At 43.5% G+C, this 20,983-nt stretch overlaps 1 protein-coding gene across 1 annotated transcript; it reads left to right on the top strand.

Moving 5' to 3' along the window:
* Positions 1–1,313: 1,313 nt before the first annotated feature.
* Positions 1,314–18,249, top strand: rgl3a (ral guanine nucleotide dissociation stimulator-like 3a). Its single transcript, XM_031563796.2, is given in 21 exon segments — positions 1,314–1,775; positions 2,131–2,225; positions 2,884–3,073; positions 6,602–6,891; positions 7,502–7,546; positions 7,656–7,876; positions 8,119–8,300; positions 8,401–8,631; positions 8,861–8,964; positions 9,230–9,314; positions 10,137–10,208; positions 11,106–11,192; positions 11,369–11,401; positions 11,579–11,700; positions 12,020–12,112; positions 12,229–12,364; positions 13,040–13,225; positions 13,227–13,232; positions 13,235–13,324; positions 15,016–15,130; positions 15,407–18,249. Coding segments are annotated over 19 exon segments (2,433 nt in total). The 5' UTR covers positions 1,314–1,775; positions 2,131–2,225; positions 2,884–2,914; the 3' UTR covers positions 15,583–18,249.
* The last annotated feature ends 2,734 nt before the right edge of the window (positions 18,250–20,983 follow it).

Below are 20,983 nucleotides of genomic sequence, written 5' to 3'. Positions count from 1 at the left end.
GTTTGTTGGGTGTTTGCTCTTGATAAGGAGGTGGAAGGGAGGTATGTTTGGCTGAAACACAAAGACATCACATAACCAGCTGAAGGGCAAGGGCAAGAGGACAGAGAAGAGCATTCCTCTGGCGCAGGAAGTGCACATTTTTGTGTTCACCACAGTACATATTTTGAGCATACACAATTGTCAAGGTTCAAGTAGACTGGTTTGGTATTTTAAATCAGGTCAATTCAATTAAAATTGTGTTTATGTACATAGCACCATTAACTATGTACTTTCTATTTACTATTACTATTTACTGTCTCAGGGCAGATTACTGAGCCCAAAGCCTGACCCTTTACAAGAAGTCACAGAGGTGAATGGCAAGAAGAAACCTCCCTTTTAACAGGAGGAGACTTTGAGCCGAGCCCTGCTCAGAACGGGGGACCCATCTGCCTACGACCTGCCCAGTAGAGGGATAGAAAGAAAAAAGGGTAATTCAAATTGAACAAAATAGAGCAATCGGATTTAATTTGAATAAGGTTTCAATTTCAATTATTGTGGAAATAAAAATACTACATATGAAAGACTTTATTTAACATATTTGATCAGAGCTTAATTGCAGTAGTCTCTTCATGACCTCTTTACCGCCACCAATCATCCCGTGTGCGTCTGTAATACACGTCATGGCGTGCACTGACGTTAGCTTGACACAAAGCTTACCTGTCCGACTCGTTTGGTTGCAATTGTTTGAATACACCAAACACCCTGTATAACAACACAACCGTCTACATGGTTTGACTGTGGGGAGTAAATTGAATATGGTAATTGCCCTGTGCTTTCCGTAACAAATGGATCGATTAAGTGTTCAATTGTGTGAAACGGACATGGTTTAGCCACCAAATCCAAGGTCTACATGTGAATGTAGCCTCATTAGTGCGCAGTCGCTGGTAATCAGTGAAACTAGGCTATGATGTCAAACACCTTTTCATATTGCTGAGCTGACGAAATCCTTAGTTACCTCTGTGAAAGGTAGCCTTATTAAGGAGTGATTGGGAAGACATTTATTGTGGAGTAAACCAGTCCACAAAGTTGATGGTAAGAAAACCCAAGTGCATTTGCAGTCATGTGCATTTCAAGCCCGCCATTTCAAAGCAGCATTAGTTCCAACAACCAGTTACGCACTACTGAGCAGGTAGTAACCTTCACACAACAGCCCTTTGGAAAAGACTCCAAAATCCCAGCAGCAGGCCCCAATTTTTGGACAGATTTAAAAATATTATTGAAACAGTGTTGAGAGTTATAACCTTAATACTTACATTGTTTTTGTCTCTCCAGCAGGCCAAACACAATCTTCACAAAGAGGGGGTTGTGTTGTAGCTGGCATACAGTATGCCCCAAAGGGAAAACAAAAGAGAGGGGTGCAGGGACAGCAGGGTTTGTTGGGTCACTCTAGGTTAATGAATTTTCAGAGCAAGGCGGAATAATGTTTTGTGACAGCCATTAAATCTGTGAAGATAGTTTACTAATTTCCATCATCACACAACAGAAGGGCGTATAGAGAGAGAGAGCTAGAGAGGTGGGGGTTCCACAGGACAGATGAACCCCCAGAATACAACAAAACAAACAACAGTAAATGTCACTGTCACTATCACAGTGTCACTTTGTTTTTCTCTCTGGAATGTTCCTTTTCGGGTGTCATGCTGTCCTGAAGGAATTAATTAAGACGATATGGAAAGCGGTGGACTAAACCGTACTGTAGAGAGGCATTGAGTTTTGGGTAGACAAACAAATCCACCCCTGTAAGTACATATCTGATTCATTCGTTGTTATTAATTATTGTGTAAATTGCATTTCAAAAGAAGATTGCCAAAGTTTTAGTTTTATTAAATAGAGAGAAATTGGGGAATGTATCAACCATGATGACTAAAAACATAATGTTAAGAGGAAATCTGTGATTAGATAATAGTGTGAAATGGTAAAACCATTGGAATGAATTTTCCTTATTTTAGATTAGGTCTAGAATCTAGTAGATTTAACACAAATGGTTATATATTTTTTTTCATCATGCTGGCTGTCTTATCTGAGGATGTCTAATAAGTCTGATTGAGTCAGAGAGAAAGGTTTATTCTGCTTGGGTAAACTTTGACTGTGTAGGTGTTTGGACTACTCCTTCCGTGCTGATAACCCCTCAACAGTCGACTCATTTCTCTGCAAATCATCGTGATGACACTGTACTCTATGTGACTGAGGTAAGCAACGTGTCATTACTTTTCTGTAAACAACTTCAACAGACTGTACAGAGACAGTTTTGTGTTGATCAGAGACCATGTCAAACACTGTTTTAGCATTAGGTGTTTCTTAAAAAGTCGTGCTAGCTTTGTGTTGGAAACACTTTGGAGAATGGGTTATATTATTACATGTCAGAAGGAAAACTATGAGAGGGAGTACTATACATTTATGAAAGATAAATGGAGCGAATGTAAGGATATATTTGAGGTTTTGTCCTAGAATCAGAATCATCTTTATTGGCCAAGTACATTTCCACATACAAGGAATTTTTTCTGGGTTTAATTGCTCTCAATGTACTTAAACTGAAAAATATGCATGCAACAGTTTAGGATAAAATAAAATAAAATCATATAATCCTAATTAATAATAATTACATTGTTTAATGTTCTATTGTGAACCTGTGTTATTAATCCTACAAATTAGTATGATACAATTTAATAATTTGTTTATTTGCTTGTTTCTTGGAGAGGACTGTAATGTTCTATCCAGGAACATTTTTCAATTTCATGATCAAGTTCATATGAAGTGTGAGTCAATCTTACACAAAATGGTGCTCAGTACAGTTCCCGGTGGTCTGCCGTGTCTTAATTCATCTGTGTCCATACACTCTGGTTCTAGGTCCTGGTGGCGGTGAAGAATGAGGTCTGTTATGGTAGTGTCTGGAGGGGAGAAGGGCCCGCGGTCTCGCGTGGGCCCGATGAGATGGCTGCTGTGCCTGGGTGGCCAGCACATGGAGGACCCAGTGGACGCCAACCCTGGGGTGTGGCTCCAGAGCTTCCAGCTGCTGGACATGGAACATAACGACCAGGTGTGTCCTTCCAGACAGGTGTCTTTGTCTCTGGATCAGAATACTTGTGCAGCACCTCAAACATCGTCACACACATTGATGTCCTGGTCAGTGTTTTATTGCACTTCATCTGTTGTTATTATGTACAGAGTCAAATCTCTTCTTTAGGATATTCTCGGCTAAATTCTTATTAGAGTGTACACATGTCTTAACATATGTGATATAATTTATCTTGAACAGACTATGTTACTCGTTCCCTCTAGATATTAATGGAAATGTGTATTTATTCCACATGTATAATGTGCTAGATGTGGACAATATTGTCTTATTGTATTGTTACAAAAAGTAACTTGAAAGTGATTGACAGTTTATAGAAAGAGGTTTGATCTTCGAACTTAATTCATCAGTACTGTACTGTAAGTAGTGATGTCTGACATGGCTAAAAATGACCGGAGAAAACTATTTCTGTCACTAAGGAAGTAACATTCCAGGAAGGAGAAGTTCATCCATCACAGGCACCTGCTTGTCTAGGCTTTGCTTCTAAAGTACATCGGAAAAATCATTGCATAAATGATTGAAATGAGAAAACCAAAAATATTTTGATGGTGAAAATGAAAAAAATAAAAACTCTTCTAGTGTGACCTCCCAACAGAAGCTTCACTTACCTACCTGTCTTGATTATCACTGAAAGTCATTCCGTTGGAGTCTGATGGAGACACCCATCATTACCTGTCTCGTTCCTGTGGCTGTTTCATTCCTGTTTCATTAGTTACTAGTGGAAACTAATTAGCGTAACCCCACTGTGACTTTTTGTGTGTTTGTTAGGTCTCTAGACAGGGTAGAGGGCAGAGAGACACTGCATCCATTCACTGAACCCAGTTGCTCAGTTTGACTAAAGTCTGACTCCTGTCCAATAGGCTATATCAAGATTGTATAATACGGTTAAAACCGAAATCAACCCAAATACATTTATTGTGTTATTATTATTATTAATAATAAATAATGGAGATACTGTTGGTGGAAAACATTAAAGTGACGGACTAGTGCACTTAAAAAGTGTTTATTAAACTCTTGCAGTGACCTTAATTTGTCTGGAGGGTGAATGAAGTGTTTTTATTTTTCCTGCGAAAAATAGACCCGTAATGAGCAAACTTTACATATTTACGATGACATCAGTGGGGTGATTCTTAAGTGACCACGCCCCTGCCAACTGTCAGTTGCACAAAGCCGCATGAGATGATGTCGAAGAACATTGCTCCCCTAACCAAGGCTCTTGTCTGAGTTCCGTGCTTGCCTGTGGCTACTTCACGTGAGAAATACATTCTATCCGAGCGTAGTTTTCTGCTGTAGTCCTATAGGCTAGGCTTCTGCACGTTCTTCAGTGTAACATCCTGAACCCTGTGAAATTCACTGAAAATGGTAGCGGTAATGTAAGGTATTTTGGTTGGGCTTGTTTGTAAAGGGAGAATGAATACGTAAAACTGCAGCTGAATGCCACGCCTCTCCACACCCATTCTTTCCGAATCGTCAAGACAGTCGCATTAGAAAGATTTCTCTGGGATTCAAGCCCCTCCCACCAGCCAGTGAACAGGTGTGCAATTTAAAACTGTTCGTCTGTTTTAGGATAGGCCAACAGAGTTGTGTCCACAAAGGCGGCCGAGGAAACTGTAGCCTAATAACATTGGGATAATATGAGGCTCTGACAGTAGCGCTATTTTTTTTTGTAAAAATGCGATGGAACTCTGTCAATGTTCGATACTGGATTTTTGACTCGACGCTTTACTTCAGGTGACAGAGAGCAACTTGTGATTCAAGATTTCAGTAACGTGGATCAAGCTGAACTACAAAAAACCTTCACGATATTGGATACACTACATTACAGACATGAATCCATAAACGCCTGACCGTGTATTAGAAATATTTTCTAACTACAGGAGCACGAAGAAATAATGGGGAAATGTCAACTTACGATGGTGAATATAGTTTATATCACATTCGTGACAGTCATGTTGATAAGACAATTGTGAGCATCGATATGTCTAATGAAAGCGATTGAGGAGGCTTGCACGGAGTGATCTATATTAACAAGCAAGATAGGGGCAAGATAAAAAAAGTTCTCACAGTAGCCCACTTGTCATTGGGGTCTATTTTCTATTGTGTTCAGAAAATCTCTGAGACGTGCATATAACTTAATTGTAAGTTAAAGCTTAAATTGAAGTTACAGTAATGTACAGTAAGAATGGAAATCATTTTAATTTAACATCTTTTAGAAGCGTACGGTTACATTCTAAGTCTCATCACTAAGTGATACTAAGTCTTTACTAAGTCTTTATCACTGTTGGCTATTTAGATGTATAATCTACGCCGGAGCCCTCGGGTGGAATAGAGCCTTCAGCTCTTCTGAAACTAAAACCTGATTCGCTGGCTCTGAACTATGCCTAATGACAGTTCATTGTATTTTGCACTGGGAATGGCATAGGAGTAGGTTTTTTTGTGTTGGGTTTGTTGTGTTGTTGGTTATAAATACATTTTTTTTATCATTTTTTAGTTTGCATTCATAAATATAGTGAATGCACTACTCTATATGTACTTGTTAACATTACTGTTTCAACTGATGATTTCAGGACTGAAATGTAGGCAAGTCGCCATTTTTCTCGTGAAAGAATTATATCATTATCTATTAATGGAACTTATTCATGAATCAGATCTGATAATAGAAGGGGATTTCCTTCCCTGTAGTTCCCATTTGTAAGACTGTCTCAAAAGAAGAAGCAGTCTTTTGCCCTCTTTAGAAATTCCATCAGTCTGCCTCTGCCCTCTTGCTCAACTGGTATCTCAATTGTCTTTCCTGGTTGTCCTTCCCTGAAGCATATCTGGAAATGAATAGTTGTCTTTGTTTATGGTTCATTTACATATGTAAAATAGTTTGGTTTATTTTTCATAATACTGGGGAATTTGAAAGCATCTGGAGTGCCATCTTTTTATGTACTTCAGGAAATCTGATTTGGCAGTTAGGCACATTAATATTATAAGCCTGAGGGATCATGTATCAAGAGGCCTTCTCCTAAGCCATGCAGATCAAGTCTGACCTCTCCCTAACTCTCACCATTACAGATACCTCTGTGTTGAGTTTCCCGATAGGCCACACCATTGGAAAGAGTCTTATTACTAATAAGGAAATGGCCTCAGTAAACCATTCAGTTAAATCCAGAACTAATCCGGAAAGACATCGTTTTTTACGAGAACTATGAAATATGAATTCCCAGCTCATTTCCTCCTGAAAGTGCACCAGGCACAAAAACAGCAGCTGTATGTCAATGACGATATCACAATGTCAGTTAATGACTACATGATATGGATGTATGCTTAAAGGTGTCATGGACCACCATCATATAGAAGAGTGTAGTTGAGTTATAATAATAATAAAACTTTATTTATATAGCACCTTTCATGCAAAAGAATGCAGCTCAAAGTGCTTTACAGCAAATACATACGATTGAATGTTCATGAGTTGAATGTTTATCCTCTCCTCTTGAAATGTGTCCTCAGGATCCTGTGCAGGAGTGGGCCGACGAGCTAGAGGAGGACATCGTGTATGGTGTCACTCTGCGCCGCGAGCCGGTCCAGTCCCCCACTGAACCAGACGAGGCCCAGCCCGTGTCTAGCTTTATTCAGTACCGGACCCATAAGGTCCGCAGGGTCAAGGCCGCCACCTTAGACCGCCTGGTGGGCCAGCTACTGGACACAGAATGCCAGGACCCTGACTACGGACGCATCTTCCTCTCCACTTACCGAGCCTTCACAACCCCCAACACCCTTATTGAGCAGCTGTTCCAGAGGTGAGTGATGAGGGGAAGAGCAAACATGTATGACCTCGAAACAATCAAATGCTGATTTATAAACGAATTATGACATCAATGGAATACTGTTAAGGGTGCACTTGAGATCTTAACACATTTTACCTGATTGTTGAGCCTTTGCTTTCAGGATCATGCTTCAGTATCACTTGTAATTTTTTCCCAAACATGGCAAATAAGTTGCCATACTTTTAATTGAAGTAGAGGGCAAAACACGAACATTTCACCGTCCTCAGATGGCACATGAATTAGTCATGACGACCTTATCCTTAATGATATGTAGGAACAGCTATATAAATGCCAAAGAGATGAGACTGAGGTGAAAGTAGTCACCCCATACATATTTGGGATTCCATCGATGGGAAGGGTGCTTGACCGGTTTTAACCGCATGACGCACAGCACAACCACAAGAGTACTTGTCAGGCCTCCTCAGCCGCGGATGGCTGCCGTTTCTGCACGCACACGGCTAGAAACCAGTCAAGCAGCCTTAAGCATCCTCATACCAGTCAGTTCGCCTGAAGTGACAAAAAAAAAACCACATCTTCAAAGTGGTGTAAGCCGACTGAAACCTCTCTATGTCTGTCTCTGCAGAGATGACATGGTTGTGAACCTGGACAACGGCGTCTGCCTGAGAAGGTGAGTGGAGGGACTGGCCATGTTGACATCAATATCTAAGAGTTCTGCTCTGCAGTATATGTGATGCAGATCAAGTTGAGTGTGGACGCCCACCCGTCTTGTTCTGAAGAGAAGTACAAGGTATGACGTTTCATCCACTGGTCTGTTTCTCGCCCAACAGCCCTCTGCTGCCCCTGATCAGCATGTGGCTGGAGGACTACAAGGAGGACCTGCGGGAGCCTCCGCAGCACCAGGCCCTCAGGGTGCTCTGCGTCCACCTCACCCACCGCGTCTGCTTCCGCCGCCTCGCAGGCCAGGCCAAGGCCCTCCTCAGGAAGTTCCAGGATGAAGGTATGTGTCTCAATAGTCTCGTCTTGTATGAGGAATCATTTTTCCCTACATAGCTAGTGTATGCTTTTTGTTGGAGTATAATAATAATAAACTTTGATGGTATAGAGATGACCATTTATTTCTCATTAAGTGTCCACAGTTGTGCACCATTTTTACAACTGGGTTCTTGTCATACATGTGAAGGATTAAGTGGGTTGCAGTTGGAACTTTGAGTGATTTTGCCCTATGGTTGTTCTGAACAGATAACCACACCAGCGCTGCTGCCTCTGCCCCAGAGCCCTGTGTCGCTGCCCAGGAGGAGGAGGAGGAATCAGGGGAACTCACAGGGGAACTAGGCAGCAACCTCAAAGACCCAGAGATACCGCATCAGTTCATGGACTTCACAGAACAAGACATCGCAGAGCAGCTAACACAACTGGATGCTGTGAGTAGTTTTAGCCTCTATGCTAGTCAGTGTTTTTTCTACCTCCATTTTGTCCTTCTTCCCCTTGCATACCTCGGCCTCATTGTCTTCCTTTTCACAGGAGCTCTTTGTTAAAGTCGTCCCGTTCCACTGCGTCGGTTGCGTCTGGTCCCAGCGAGACAAGAAGGAGAACCGCGATATCGCCCCGACCGTGCGCGCCACCATTGCCCAGTTCAACGCCGTCACCAACCGGGTCATCACCTCGCTGCTGTGCTACCCCACAGAGCCCGTCTCCTCCAGCGGCCCCGCCCAAAGGGCGAAGGTCATCGAGAAGTGGATCACAGTGGCCAAGGTCAGTGGCGTCTGCTACGCCAGACGCTTTTTTACTTTGAATCAAAAGTGCACGTTTGATGGCTTGATGAGGTCTGAGGGTAGACACAAGTAATGCTTCCTTAATTAAGGTTTGTAGCCTTTGAACATATATATTGCATATGGTTTAATTTGAAAGATCCATCCCAGTATTGCTGATATGTAAGTATGAGCGTCGCCTGATTTGTGTCTCTGTGTCTGTTGTGCTGCAGGAGTGCAGGCAGCTGAGGAACTTCTCGTCCCTCCGAGCCATCCTATCAGCGCTCCAGTCCAATGCAGTCTACAGGCTGAAGAAGACCTGGACGGCTGTCAGCAGGTAAGGCACCTTCCACACAAACACCAGAGTGGCCAAGGGAGTGAACACTCACCCACATGGGGCCTGAACCCGCGTCTCTGGAGTCGTAACCACGAACCCAGACATCATCGCAGAAAAGCAAACGCACTAGCAGTCAGAGTCAAATTAGCTGAAGATAATTTGATCGCAGAAGATTTGAAAATGTTTTCGTACTTTATTGTCTGTTTATGTTATGTTTTTGGAAAACTGAATCTTAATGGCCGCCGTCTCCACCTCTCGTTTGCAGGGAGAGCCTTGAAGCCTTTGATCAACTGTGCGAGACGTTCCCCGATGAGAACTGCGTGCTGACCAGCAGGGAGATCCTGGTCGAGGTTAGCACTCCCCCACGTTTCAATGTGTGCACAGGGCTAGAGAGGAACCACAACTCTCTGCCCAAGCACTTTCCATTGTCTTCGCATGAGCATTAGCGTGTCGTTGACGTCACCAGTCAGTGCGAAGGGCTTAGCGGCGCTTTTTTTCCACCCCCCTCCGGACCCGTATCAGTGTTTGAACAACGATAAGCTTGTTCTCTCATGCAGGCTGGTCCATGCTTGCTCCCATCCTAAAAGCCTCATTGTATGGCCAGGGTAATCAAAACTCAATGTCTCATGCAATGTTTGTGAGACAACACCAACCAAAGTGAAATACAGTGTGATGAATCATCTTAATGGTTGTCATGCACACCGCTGGAGAAGGGCTTGTTTCAACGGCTTTCCCCGCGTGAATGGGCGCAGCTTCAGATGTTATTTGTTTATTAACAGTGGACAAACCTTAAACAGTACCACCGGTTCCCTGAGCCTTGAGTAAACTTTTTTTCTTTTTTGTTTTCAAAGGGTCACTTAATAACTGTCATTTAAGTATTTCAACAGAGCAATTACACCACTATAAGGCGTATAATGAACTTATGTAACCATATGTCAGATAATATACCACTTAACAGTACATTTCCGACTTGTGTAAATGTGTGGTCCTAAGACTAAAAGAAAGCGAGAGTCGCGCTGCCTAGTCAGACCAGAACAGTGTTACTCATCTCCATCATTTTTACATTTGGGTATTTATTGACTATTCAATTTTGTATGAATTGATGTCAGAATTGTCGGGCATGAAAATAACCAGACCCTTTCCTTCCTTCATTCCTTCATTCCTTCCTTCAGGTGGACAGCCCCTCAGCAGAGGGTAACCCTGCACCCAAGTCCCCCAAACTCTGTCCTCTGTCCAGGCAGCTTGTGAGTGTTCATTTTTTTTTCATTTATCTTCTCATTGATCCCCATGAGATATCTTCAGAAAGATCTAGATCATCTATATTAGTGTATAATGTACACTACAGGTCAGCAGATTGTTCTAGACTTCACCATTGTCACAGACTCTGTGCCCTGAAGGACTTTTCCTGTTGTTTTTTTATTTATTTACATTTACATTTAGTCATTTAGCAGATGCTTTTATCCAAAGCGACTTACAAGGATGTATACACATTTTTACATTTACACTGATGGCACACTGCACATCAGGAGCAATTAGGGGTTCAGTGTCTTGCTCAAGGACGCTTCGACAGGGAATCGAACTAGCAACCTTCTGATTACTAAACAACTTCTTTACCTCCTGTACCACTGTCGCCCGTACATTTATTTATTAGCATGTTAATGGAAAAGGTTTGAGCATCAGTAGCATCCAACCAAACCACCAGAGTTCCTTATTGGAGTGAAGCCAGACCACCCAAAAAGAAACACGTGCAGAGAAAGAAATGAGGGAAAAGTGATTCTGTCAGTTAAGCAGAATTTACTGGTTTATAGATGCTCTTCTGAGAGAAGAAAGAGGAAGTCTGGAAATAAGTGATTTATTTCAGCTCTGAGCCCAGTTTCAGCTTCTCTAAAAGTCACATGCCCAGATACCCAGAGTGCAGTGCCCTCCAATGACACCAGGACCAAAAAACGTGAAGCCATCCAGCATAGCTTTGCACTCACTTGATACCACTGTGTAAATTTGAAGGTTATTTTGGTTCAAGCCATACAAAATGGATGCTATTGAAAGGCTATGTGAGGGTGCAAAGAACCCATCTGTGGTGTTTGCGTGTGACTAGTGTTTGATGATGGTGCTAATGTGTTTTTGTTTGACCCTTTGAACAGGGCACCAACAGGGGGATAATTCCATATCTGGGCACTTACCTAACCGTTCTCACCATGCTGGACACCGCGCTGACCGACACAGTTGAGGTGAGCGCACCATGACGTCTCTGTTGTCAGCGCCCGCATGTACTGCAGCGTTCCTCATCGTTAACACGCTCATCGACCACATGATGCTATTATGTCATGGGCAAAGTGACAGAGGCTAAATGGATTATCTTAATAAATATTGTTGTGTTTAATCTCCTCTCCCGTCTCTTTTCCAGGGCGGGCTCATCAACTTTGAGAAGCGGAGACGGGTGAGTTTGACCTTCTTTCCTGTGGAGCAAAAAAGACTCCAGTGCGTCACTTAGCACTAATAAATCGCAGAGCAGTCAGTCAGAATGTCATTTACAAAGGCACTTAACAAGTTATCAGCTGTAGGGCCACATCAGGTCCACATGTTTATAGCCTTCTCTACTTGCGCGTCTCCCCAGGAGTTTGAGATCGTCGCCCAGATCAGGCAGCTCCAAGCCTCCTGCTCAAACTACCGGCTGAAGCCTCACCCACACATCAGCTCCTGGCTGGCAGAGGGCAGTCTGCTCACCGACCAGCAGAGGTACGACCTACTGTGACCTATGACCAATGACCTCTATGGGCTGCTGGTACTGGCATTGATGGCCAAGGGATACCACTGCTATTACCTGCTATTACCTGCTGTGTGTGTATCATATAGATAGAATATGTGTATATAATATATATAAGCGCCTAGAGACAATTGTATTGTTATGGCGCTATATAAATTGAATTGAATTGAAATTGAATTGAATATGTGGTTACTGGTTTCTCCATGAATTACCGCTGTATTTGTAATACATCTGTATATTAAATATTAATGGGAACATCTGTATTAACACTTCCCTCTGAATGTCTTGCAGCTATGAGCTGTCCCAAGAGCTGGAGCCCCCGGTGGACCCCTGTCCCAACTCACCCAGCTGGAGCCACCGCCTCATCTCCAAGAAGATCACCTCGTAAGTACCATGAGCAGAGGCTCCGAGGACATCATGATCTGCATCACAAGATTTCTGTGTTCTGTGTAGATGTCTGTGTTCGGTGAGTAACTGTAGAATTTCTGTTTATGTGAAAGGCTGCTGACCAACAGTGAGAGTTCGGGCAGAAAGACCCACGCCGACCAGATCAGTGTTTCCTCGTCTGGATCCAGTGGCTCTGAGATGGAGGACATGTCCAGCCCCAGCGCCTCCCCTCTCAGACTTAAACTCCAGGTATGTCTTTAGAATGGCCTAAACAACTCAAGTAGAATTCAGAAGGTAACTGTTACGTTACGGCCGGCTCGTGACCGCAACATAAACATTGGAGGCAGATGACGAATGGTTTTCTTACAAAATTACACGTGTTTATTTAGCCCATACAATTATAACACAAAAACAACGTGTCTAGGGGTTTTGACGTCTGTATGCTGAGAGAGAGAGAGAGAGAGAGATGTCCACTGGGCCTTTATCCCCCACACCTCCCCAGGTGTGGATAATCAGTCAAATCAATCACTCATGGCTGTTACGTCGTCCCCTTGTTGCCTGCAGGCCATGCATGTCCACTGCATCATCTGCAGGGGCGCAGGGGGTCGTAACAGTAACATTCCACCAAGGTTTAATAAACCTGTGTGAAATGCTCCGGAATGGTGCCAACTGAATCTTGATGCCCTTGAGGTGATAGTGCGCAGAATGTTTGCTGTTCTGCCGAGGTTCTTGCCTGATATGAATGTTCTGTTCTGAGTGCGTTCACAAACACTTGATTTAGGACAAAGGTTAGCCGAACGAGAGGTCACATTAGCTGAGGTCAGGGGGTCAAACCAGTTTGCTTCAAGCAGTCTTACGTAAGAGTAAAATGCATGAGACATCTGGTTCACTTGTACTTCTGCTTGCTGTGTCTCCTTCTTCCAGTCTCTCTCCAACTCCTGTCAGAATGTGGCTGAAGACTTCTCCTCGTGCTCCTCGACGTCCCCCACTCCCTCCAGCTCCTCCAACAGCTCCTCCCAGACCGACCTGACACCCCTCAGCCCCGACAGCTCTTCCTCCTCCATCTCCTCCTCATCCTCCTCATCCTCTTTTTCTCCACCTCCATGTGCCACGTCTCATCCCGTCTACAACAAGCAGGTGGCTGACTCCTGTATCGTGCGGGTCAACGTGGAGTTTGGCAACAACGGCAATGTCTACAAGAGCATTCTGGTGAGTCGAGTGTGGAATGTTGTGGTTACCTGTTTTGTATAGGATGGATTGTTTCTGCTCTCAGAACCAGGCTGTCCTCAGTAAGCCACTAGCATAGCCATGGATGTGCCCGGACGTGCCTCCGCCATCTAACTCTAAAGCTGCCACTCCCAGCCAGGCGGTGGCGCAATAGGCCTGAGCTGGAAGGGGGACCCTGAAGACAGCTGATTATGTTAGTCCACAGCAACGACAATTCCAGGAGCCTGCAATGATCTGTCCAGAAACCTCCTACGGGATCCCCATACCATCCGCTTGCTAGGAGACTACAGCAACACTGTGAAACCCAACTATCAGTCGTACTATTAGAAATGAAACTCAACTATCTGTCATACTATTAGAAATGAAACTCAACTATCTGTCATACTATTAGAGATGAAAGCACAAAACAGCTGTTAGTGAGAATCATTTACGCTGAAGTAGGCATGCAGCGGTTTCATTTGTCCCTGCCAATTAATGGGTTGTCAGTTCTAACAACAACGAGACGAATTTCGTTAAGATCTTAAAAATAGGTCTATTGGTGGGTGTGAACTGTGCTGGCATTGTTCTCTCCTAACCCAAAGATATCAAATCTATTTTCTGAGATAGCAGATCAGATACAACTATGCGCTTTTCTCTGAAGGAGATTTAGTTAAGTTTCTTAATGCATCTCATTAAGTAGATGTCTCCACAGATAGGCCTAGGATCAGGTTATGCCAATATGAAGATGACAGTGACTTGCCTTCCAAAATATCTGTATAAGGTGTCCACACGCACACATTTTTAAATATTAAACGTTTTAATTACTGTTACAAATGAAAGGTTGTCTTGAACAGATACCCTTTGTGATGAGGGGGTCAGGTGTAGGGTGAGAGGGTCCATGCTCAGAGTTTTGTTTGCGGCCCCCAAAGTTCCTAGAAATGCCCCTGCACCCAGCCACAGAGAGACTTCCTATCAGTTAGAATGAAAGTTCACCGATCGAATGAGCAGGGGGTGGTGTTGGCACAAGCACTGCCTTTATGCTATTCAGTTAGCAGTCACGGCAAGCTAGCTAGCTAGAGATTGAATTAAAAAGGCCAAAAGAAAGCTCTCTGAGTCGGGACACGTTTTTCAAGAGTCCATGCATTGAGAAAGAGGAACAGACAACAGCTGTCAGAAAAGAGCCGTCTAGGTTTTGTGGTCATCTTATGGTTGCTGTCTTATGGTTGTGTGGTTACCCTTGCTATATGGAAATGTGATGTGGTGTAGTTGCATGTTCAATGCTGCAGGTGTTCAGTGAGTAGACCGTTGTAGTCGCCACAACTCAAGGTTGTATGCAACAGTTGTGCTATAATGTTATTGAGGAAATCATTGTAGCATTACATGAAGAAATGAGGTGCTCACCTCTGCCAATTATTTCCTGAAACTATCATATGTTGCTTGGCAATAGCAAACAAAAAAAACAGTAGCCTGCTAGCGATACAATGTATAGAACTAAGATTAGGCAAATGAGATATTAAAATAAGTGTACACCTTATTTCCCACAAGCACCCCCTAAATGAATATATCTAGCCATGCTACTGCAGTAAGCATTATACAAATCTGTGGGGTCATGTGGATTGGAATCCTAGCATAGCCCATTCATGTTTGTCTTTTAGTGATGTCATTATCACTCCCTGTGGATGTGTCTTCCTCAGCTGACGAGTCAGGATAAGACCCCCCAGGTGGTTCAGAAGGCTTTGGAGAAGCACAACCTGGAGGGGATGGACTGCCACGCCTTCAGCCTGAGCCAGGTGCTGTCCCAAGACAAAGGTGAGCGCGAACAGCCAGGGAACAACAGTTCTGTCAACTGCACAGGAACTCAACACACAATGTTCACTCATATGTTATGTTTGATCATATGTTATAAAAATGAGGGAATCCATTGTAACTGGTCCTCAATTCCAATGACATGCCATCATGTTTCCTTTTGAAAAAATCCTCCACAAAAAAGGGATTTACACATAGAGGCATTTTAGTATCAGAGCTGTGTGGAGGAGCTCAGCTTCACCCTCCCTTTGACAGCCCTTTTCTCTGTGTTTTTTCCAGAGTTGTTGTTCCCAGACAAAGCCAACGTGTTCTATGCCATGTGCACGTCGGCCAACTATGACTTTGTGCTGAGACAGCGCTGGAGGAATCACGGCAGAACCCTGGGCTCATCCTCCAGATCCCTGGGCTCATCCTCCAGCCCGTGCCCCGTGGCTCGAGTGCGGCACGGCAAATGAAAACCACTGGCTGTTGGTCTGCCGTTACTCTCTAGCTCTCTAGCTCAAGAGCGCCCCCCTGCTGCTAATATGTAAAACTACACGAGGAGAAGTGCAGCACACACACCTGCCTTTCTGAGGAGATGTGTGCAGATTGCACAATAGTTAGAATATTTTTTTTATTAACATAAAATGTCAGGTTAGGGATCCCATCTGATCTCGGACTCACAGAAAAGGAAAGAGCGTGGGACACGTGCAATGAACAGAGCGGAAACAGAGGAAGGCTCAAGTCACTCGGGCGCTAGCTTTGGAGTGGGACAGACAAGGACACACATTGGAATGGTGCTTAATGGAAGGCCAACACTCCTTTCTCTCCAAGGCAGCAATGTTTGACGTAAACATCTCCAGCACTTTAGTACATCATCTGCAAATCACTGCACTAGCAGTTCTGCCTCTGCAGCTCGTTCAATGGAGGGTCTTTACGATGATCTACAGTGAGAAGGACATCTTGGCACAGCGAGGCCTATTTTATAGAGAACCGCTTTTCTCTGCAGTCATTCCAACAATGCTGCACAAGCATCTGGAGGATTGCCATTCTGTTATTGGGGCGACATGATGGAATTCAGCTGTGGGACACAAACAAAGACCTCAACTGACATAAAAATGAACAGAGAACTCTGGTGGTAAACACAGCCATAGGCTGGACAGAGTATAAACTACAGACCAGGGAAGGAACCATGGGAACTGATTGTATGACGAGATTGATGGTCCAGTTTAGGGGTCTATCCGGGACTAAAATTGTTCGATCCCCTCTCTAACAAAAACATGCACTATGCTACTGCTTTCAGGCTAATAATTAAATATTACACAGAGTTATATACAGTTTTAAATGAAGAGAAGCTGATAACTATTGAAAATGATGTTTGAGACTAGATTTGTGTCAGTCTTAATTTTAATGCCATTACATTTCAGTGTTAATTGTGAATGTGAATGTAATCAGTTTTATGTGTTTGCTCATGTGTGTCAGCATTTGTGGTGTCAGTTTTTGTTTTTACTTTTTTTCTTCTGATGAAATTCTTGCTTTTGGGGAGCTTTTTCAATCTATAAGTCTAAATGTAAGGATGTATGAACAGGACATGCAGATGTGGACTAACATATAAGTGAGGAGGTAACACTGCCTTGTGTATGTCCGTTAATTCCCTTTGTGTTTCATGAAGGATTGTTACTGTTGAAGGATTGCCACTGTTATTGTTGAAGGAGTGTTCCTGCAGACATCAGTCAAATACAAGCTAGAGATGAGTTTCTCTGAAGCCTCATAGTGAATGGGTTTATCGAGAGTAATATGAAGTGAAGACCTGCGACTTGGTGTGCACATGAATGATACCGTATGTGTGATTTGAGTGATGATTTGAGTGCGGTGTGAGGATCTTAAATCATGGATGCGGTCAGACAGCTGATTGTTTAATGGAGTGGTCAGAAGGTGAAGGCGTGAGTGATGCACAAACAAGGTTAAAGGGTTAGTATCTCAAATGCACAAAATGCTTTAGAGGCTTCTTCAGTAATAGTAGAAGGCCAGAGAGGCTCTGGGGATGCGGTGACTGTTTGTTTGTGTGGTTTGTGTTTCAGGTAAATTATTTTAAGACTATATTTTAAACCATGAAATATTAAATAAAAATTAATATTAAATGTACTCAACTCTGTGTTTTTCAACATTTGGTGGATAGATTTCTCAGGACTGACCGAAGAGGTCCTCTGATGTTCAATTCTTGGGATTCATCAATTTCATAATTTTGGAATTTCAGATCAGTGATTTCCTTTAATGTCTAGACATGTTGGATGTGCATTCAGTGATCTCCTTTAATGTCTAGAACTGTTGGATGTGCATTCAGTGATCTCCTTTAATGTCTAGACCTTTTGGATGTGCATTCAGTGATTTCCTTTAATGTCTAGAACTGTTGGATGTGCATTCAGTGATCTCCTTTAATGTCTAGACCTGTTGGATGTGCATTCAGTGATCTCCTTTAATGTCTAGACCTGTTGGATGTGCATTCAGTGATCTCCTTTAATGTCTAGACCTGTTAGATGTGCATTCAGTGATCTCCTTTAATGTCTAGACATGTTGGATGTGCATTCAGTGATCTCCTTTAATGTCTAGACCTGTTGGATGTGCATTCAGTGATCTCCTTTAATGTCTAGACCTGTTGGATGTGTATTCAGTGATCTCCTTTAATGTCTAGACCTGTTGGATGTGTATTCAGTGATCTCCTTTAATGTCTAGACCTGTTGGATGTGCATTCAGTGATCTCCTTTAATGTCTAGACCTGTTGGATGTGCATTCAGTGATCTCCTTTAATGTCTAGACCTGTTGGATGTGCATTCAGTGATCTCCTTTAATGTCTAGACCTGTTGGATGTGCATTCAGTGATCTCCTTTAATGTCTAGAACTGTTGGATGTGCATTCAGTGATCTCCTTTAATGTCTAGACCTGTTGGATGTGCATTCAGTGATTTCCTTTCCCTGTTGGATGTGCATGGGCATCTGCATAAAGTAAGTCTAAAGGACAGTGCCACGGTTCGTTCGAGGGACTTGGAAGACACAACAACCACCAGATGGGTAACTAAAATGATTAAGAAGACGTAGAGTAAAGAATAAGACAACAATAATCTGGAATAAAGCTTTCTGAATTGCAGGTCAAGACAAACTTGTCTTACTGTATTGCAGATAGTGCAACACAAACATTTGTGCTGAACAGTTGTTCCCCTTCCTCCTTACTGAGCACCTACACACTGTGAGAGTACCTTTTATTGCTTTTTATGTTGTATCTTATTTATGTTATGTTATATTTAAAACTGTTAAAGGTTCTTTTCATCCTTTGGACTTTCTTTTATGTGTTTATCAGACTACTGGAAATGAGGAGGAAATGTTTTGCCTACAAGAAGTTACTCATTTTGAGACGACCAGCCTGGAAAGATTCTCAGAATTTGTGTGATTGTACAAGGAATGACCCCACTTGCTGTATGGTTTGACATCTAGCCAGTCCTGCACCTGACAGGCCAGTATGGACAAGATTTACTGTCAACATGAGATTTAGAGAAAGAGAAAGAGCTTGCATTCAGTGTGGACCCTGATTTCATTGACGGTCACCTGACAACCAGCATAGCAACGAGCAAAGTCCGCCGCGCATGAACTAAAGCTAATTTAATGGTAATTTAATACCATCAGCAAGATCCTAAGCACAAACATGGGTGGGTCACGGCAAAGCTCCCACGCGTCACACGATAACTTTAGTTCAAGCGTAACGGACTTTGCTCGTCCTTGTTGCTTTGCCCTTTCCTTGTCAGTGAAATTGCGGGTGTGTGTGTGTGTACGTGCATGTGCTTGTATATGCATTTAAATGTTTATATATGACTTTGACTTTGATATATGAATATGAGAAAGCTAAAGAGAGAGAGAGCGCAGAAAATCCCAGTCCAAGCCAGTCCACTTGATCTTTGGCTTAAACTTTGGTTTGATCTTCCAAGATGTATTATTGGCAAGCATATAAATATATATGCGTCGCACATGACATTTCTATGTGAATCACAGCCCAAACTCACACAAATATAGATACATTTCATATTGATTACTTGAAAAAGCATGCCTTAGCACTATGTCAGAGGGTCCACAAAGCTTGCGTGGTGGTGAGATGTCACCACAAGAGGCCAGCCTTGTCCAGTGTTCCAGAACGGGTAACAGCAATTCCACTTTTCACCTGAAGGGGTCAGAGCTGCTGCGTGTGAAGAGGCTAGACTCTCACTGCGCTCGTGTGCTCTTTGTTCAGTCTTTTTCTTTGTCTGTTGCCATGCTTATCGGATGAAGTTGTGATGTGGCTTAATGTGCTAAATATCATCTAAGCTTTGGTGTTTTGATTAACTGGTCCAAATGCAACTCTTAGCTCCAGCTCCCATCCTCCTCATAGCTAGGCTATATCTTGAACCTGATGTACAACACTGAATACTGTTTGGCCTCTCAAACCCAGACAGACGAGGCATTAGCGGTACAGCTCTACAAATTGATGTGCTCTAATGAGCATCGTCTCCAAAATGAAGGAAGGACGGGACACAGCCCCATCACGAAACACCAGTGACAGCAAAACGAACGGAGATTATCCGAGTCCGTCGGCCTGGTGACGAATGCTGAATGTCGGTAAAGGTCAGTCTAGCGGATGTGAGGCCGCTGACCCAGCAAACAGCACTGACCCAGATGACAGGACCTGACACTGAGGAACGGTGCCGAGTGCCCTTTCGCCACAGAGCGGGCGGGCCGGCCGGCCGGCTGGCTGACGTGTTTGGCGGGTGTGTGTTAGGCAAACACAATCCCCTTGCACAAGCTGATCCTGGGTCAGGCGCCAAAGGCAGGGTCTGCCTCCTGTAATTGATAGTTAATCAGTTGGTCTCGGTGCCACAGGCTTTGGCGGTTCACAAACAAACTCCTGTTGTGAGCAGCAGTGTCTTCTCTAATTACACGCCCATAAATGCACGGAACCACTTTCCAGGAACCTGTCATGAGTACCTACTGTGCTATTTCGGGAGAGGTGCAGCTGGAAAGGAGGGGAAAAAGGCAACTTCGTGACTGAAAAGACAAGACTAGAGAAGGAGGAATATAATTTAGGATTTAAAATGGATTGGCTAGAAAACACAGCCTTTAATATTTGTGGCTGGATGCTGTAGCAGAATGAGCTGAAAATACACATCCATCTACTGTGGGCTGAAGGTGGGAGAGACGGCTTTTATAAATTGCTCACCATTTCCAATCTCATTAAGGGACAAAAGCAGTCCCCAGTCATTATGTCACAATCTTGTGTAATTACACTCATTCACCCTTTAGATAGCGTGTGTGTGTTTATATTGAGAAAGAGGATCATTTACTTGAATCCATTCATAAAAAAAAAATCTAGTTTTACAACCGAGGGCTTCCCACTCTGCCAGCCAAAAGGAAGTCACTCTGGCGGTGGAAGGGAAAGTGGCCATGTCGCCACGTCGTGCCTGTGCCCGTGCCCTTGCTCCTGCCAGCCTGCCAGCCATGCCTCCTGCTGAAGCGCGTGTGAGACAGTGGCTGTCTGGAGTGCGCCGTGGGCCCCGTGCGCCGGTCTTGTTAGAAACCACACTGCGGTTCGGCAGGGAGGGCGGCGGCAGCGCCCGGGCCCACGGTGAGTGAGTGAGTGTAGATCACAGCTCTTACAGGTCGGGATGGAGCCAGCCAGTCATGAGCACTGGAGGGGAGCTGGAGCTGTGAGCGGCTGCCAGGCAAGAGAGCGTTAAAGAGGTAGTGCACACTTAAATGTGGTCTTTGAGCTGTGAATGACTGTTGTAAACTAGCCGTAAACTATGGACGGTTGTGAACTAGCTGTAAACTATGGCGGTTGTAAACTAGCTGTAAACTA

The sequence above is a fragment of the Clupea harengus genome, chromosome 26, assembly GCF_900700415.2.
Source record: "Clupea harengus chromosome 26, Ch_v2.0.2, whole genome shotgun sequence".
NCBI classification, from domain to species: Eukaryota; Metazoa; Chordata; class Actinopteri; order Clupeiformes; family Clupeidae; genus Clupea; species Clupea harengus.
This window is presented reverse-complemented; position numbering and strand designations above follow the sequence as displayed.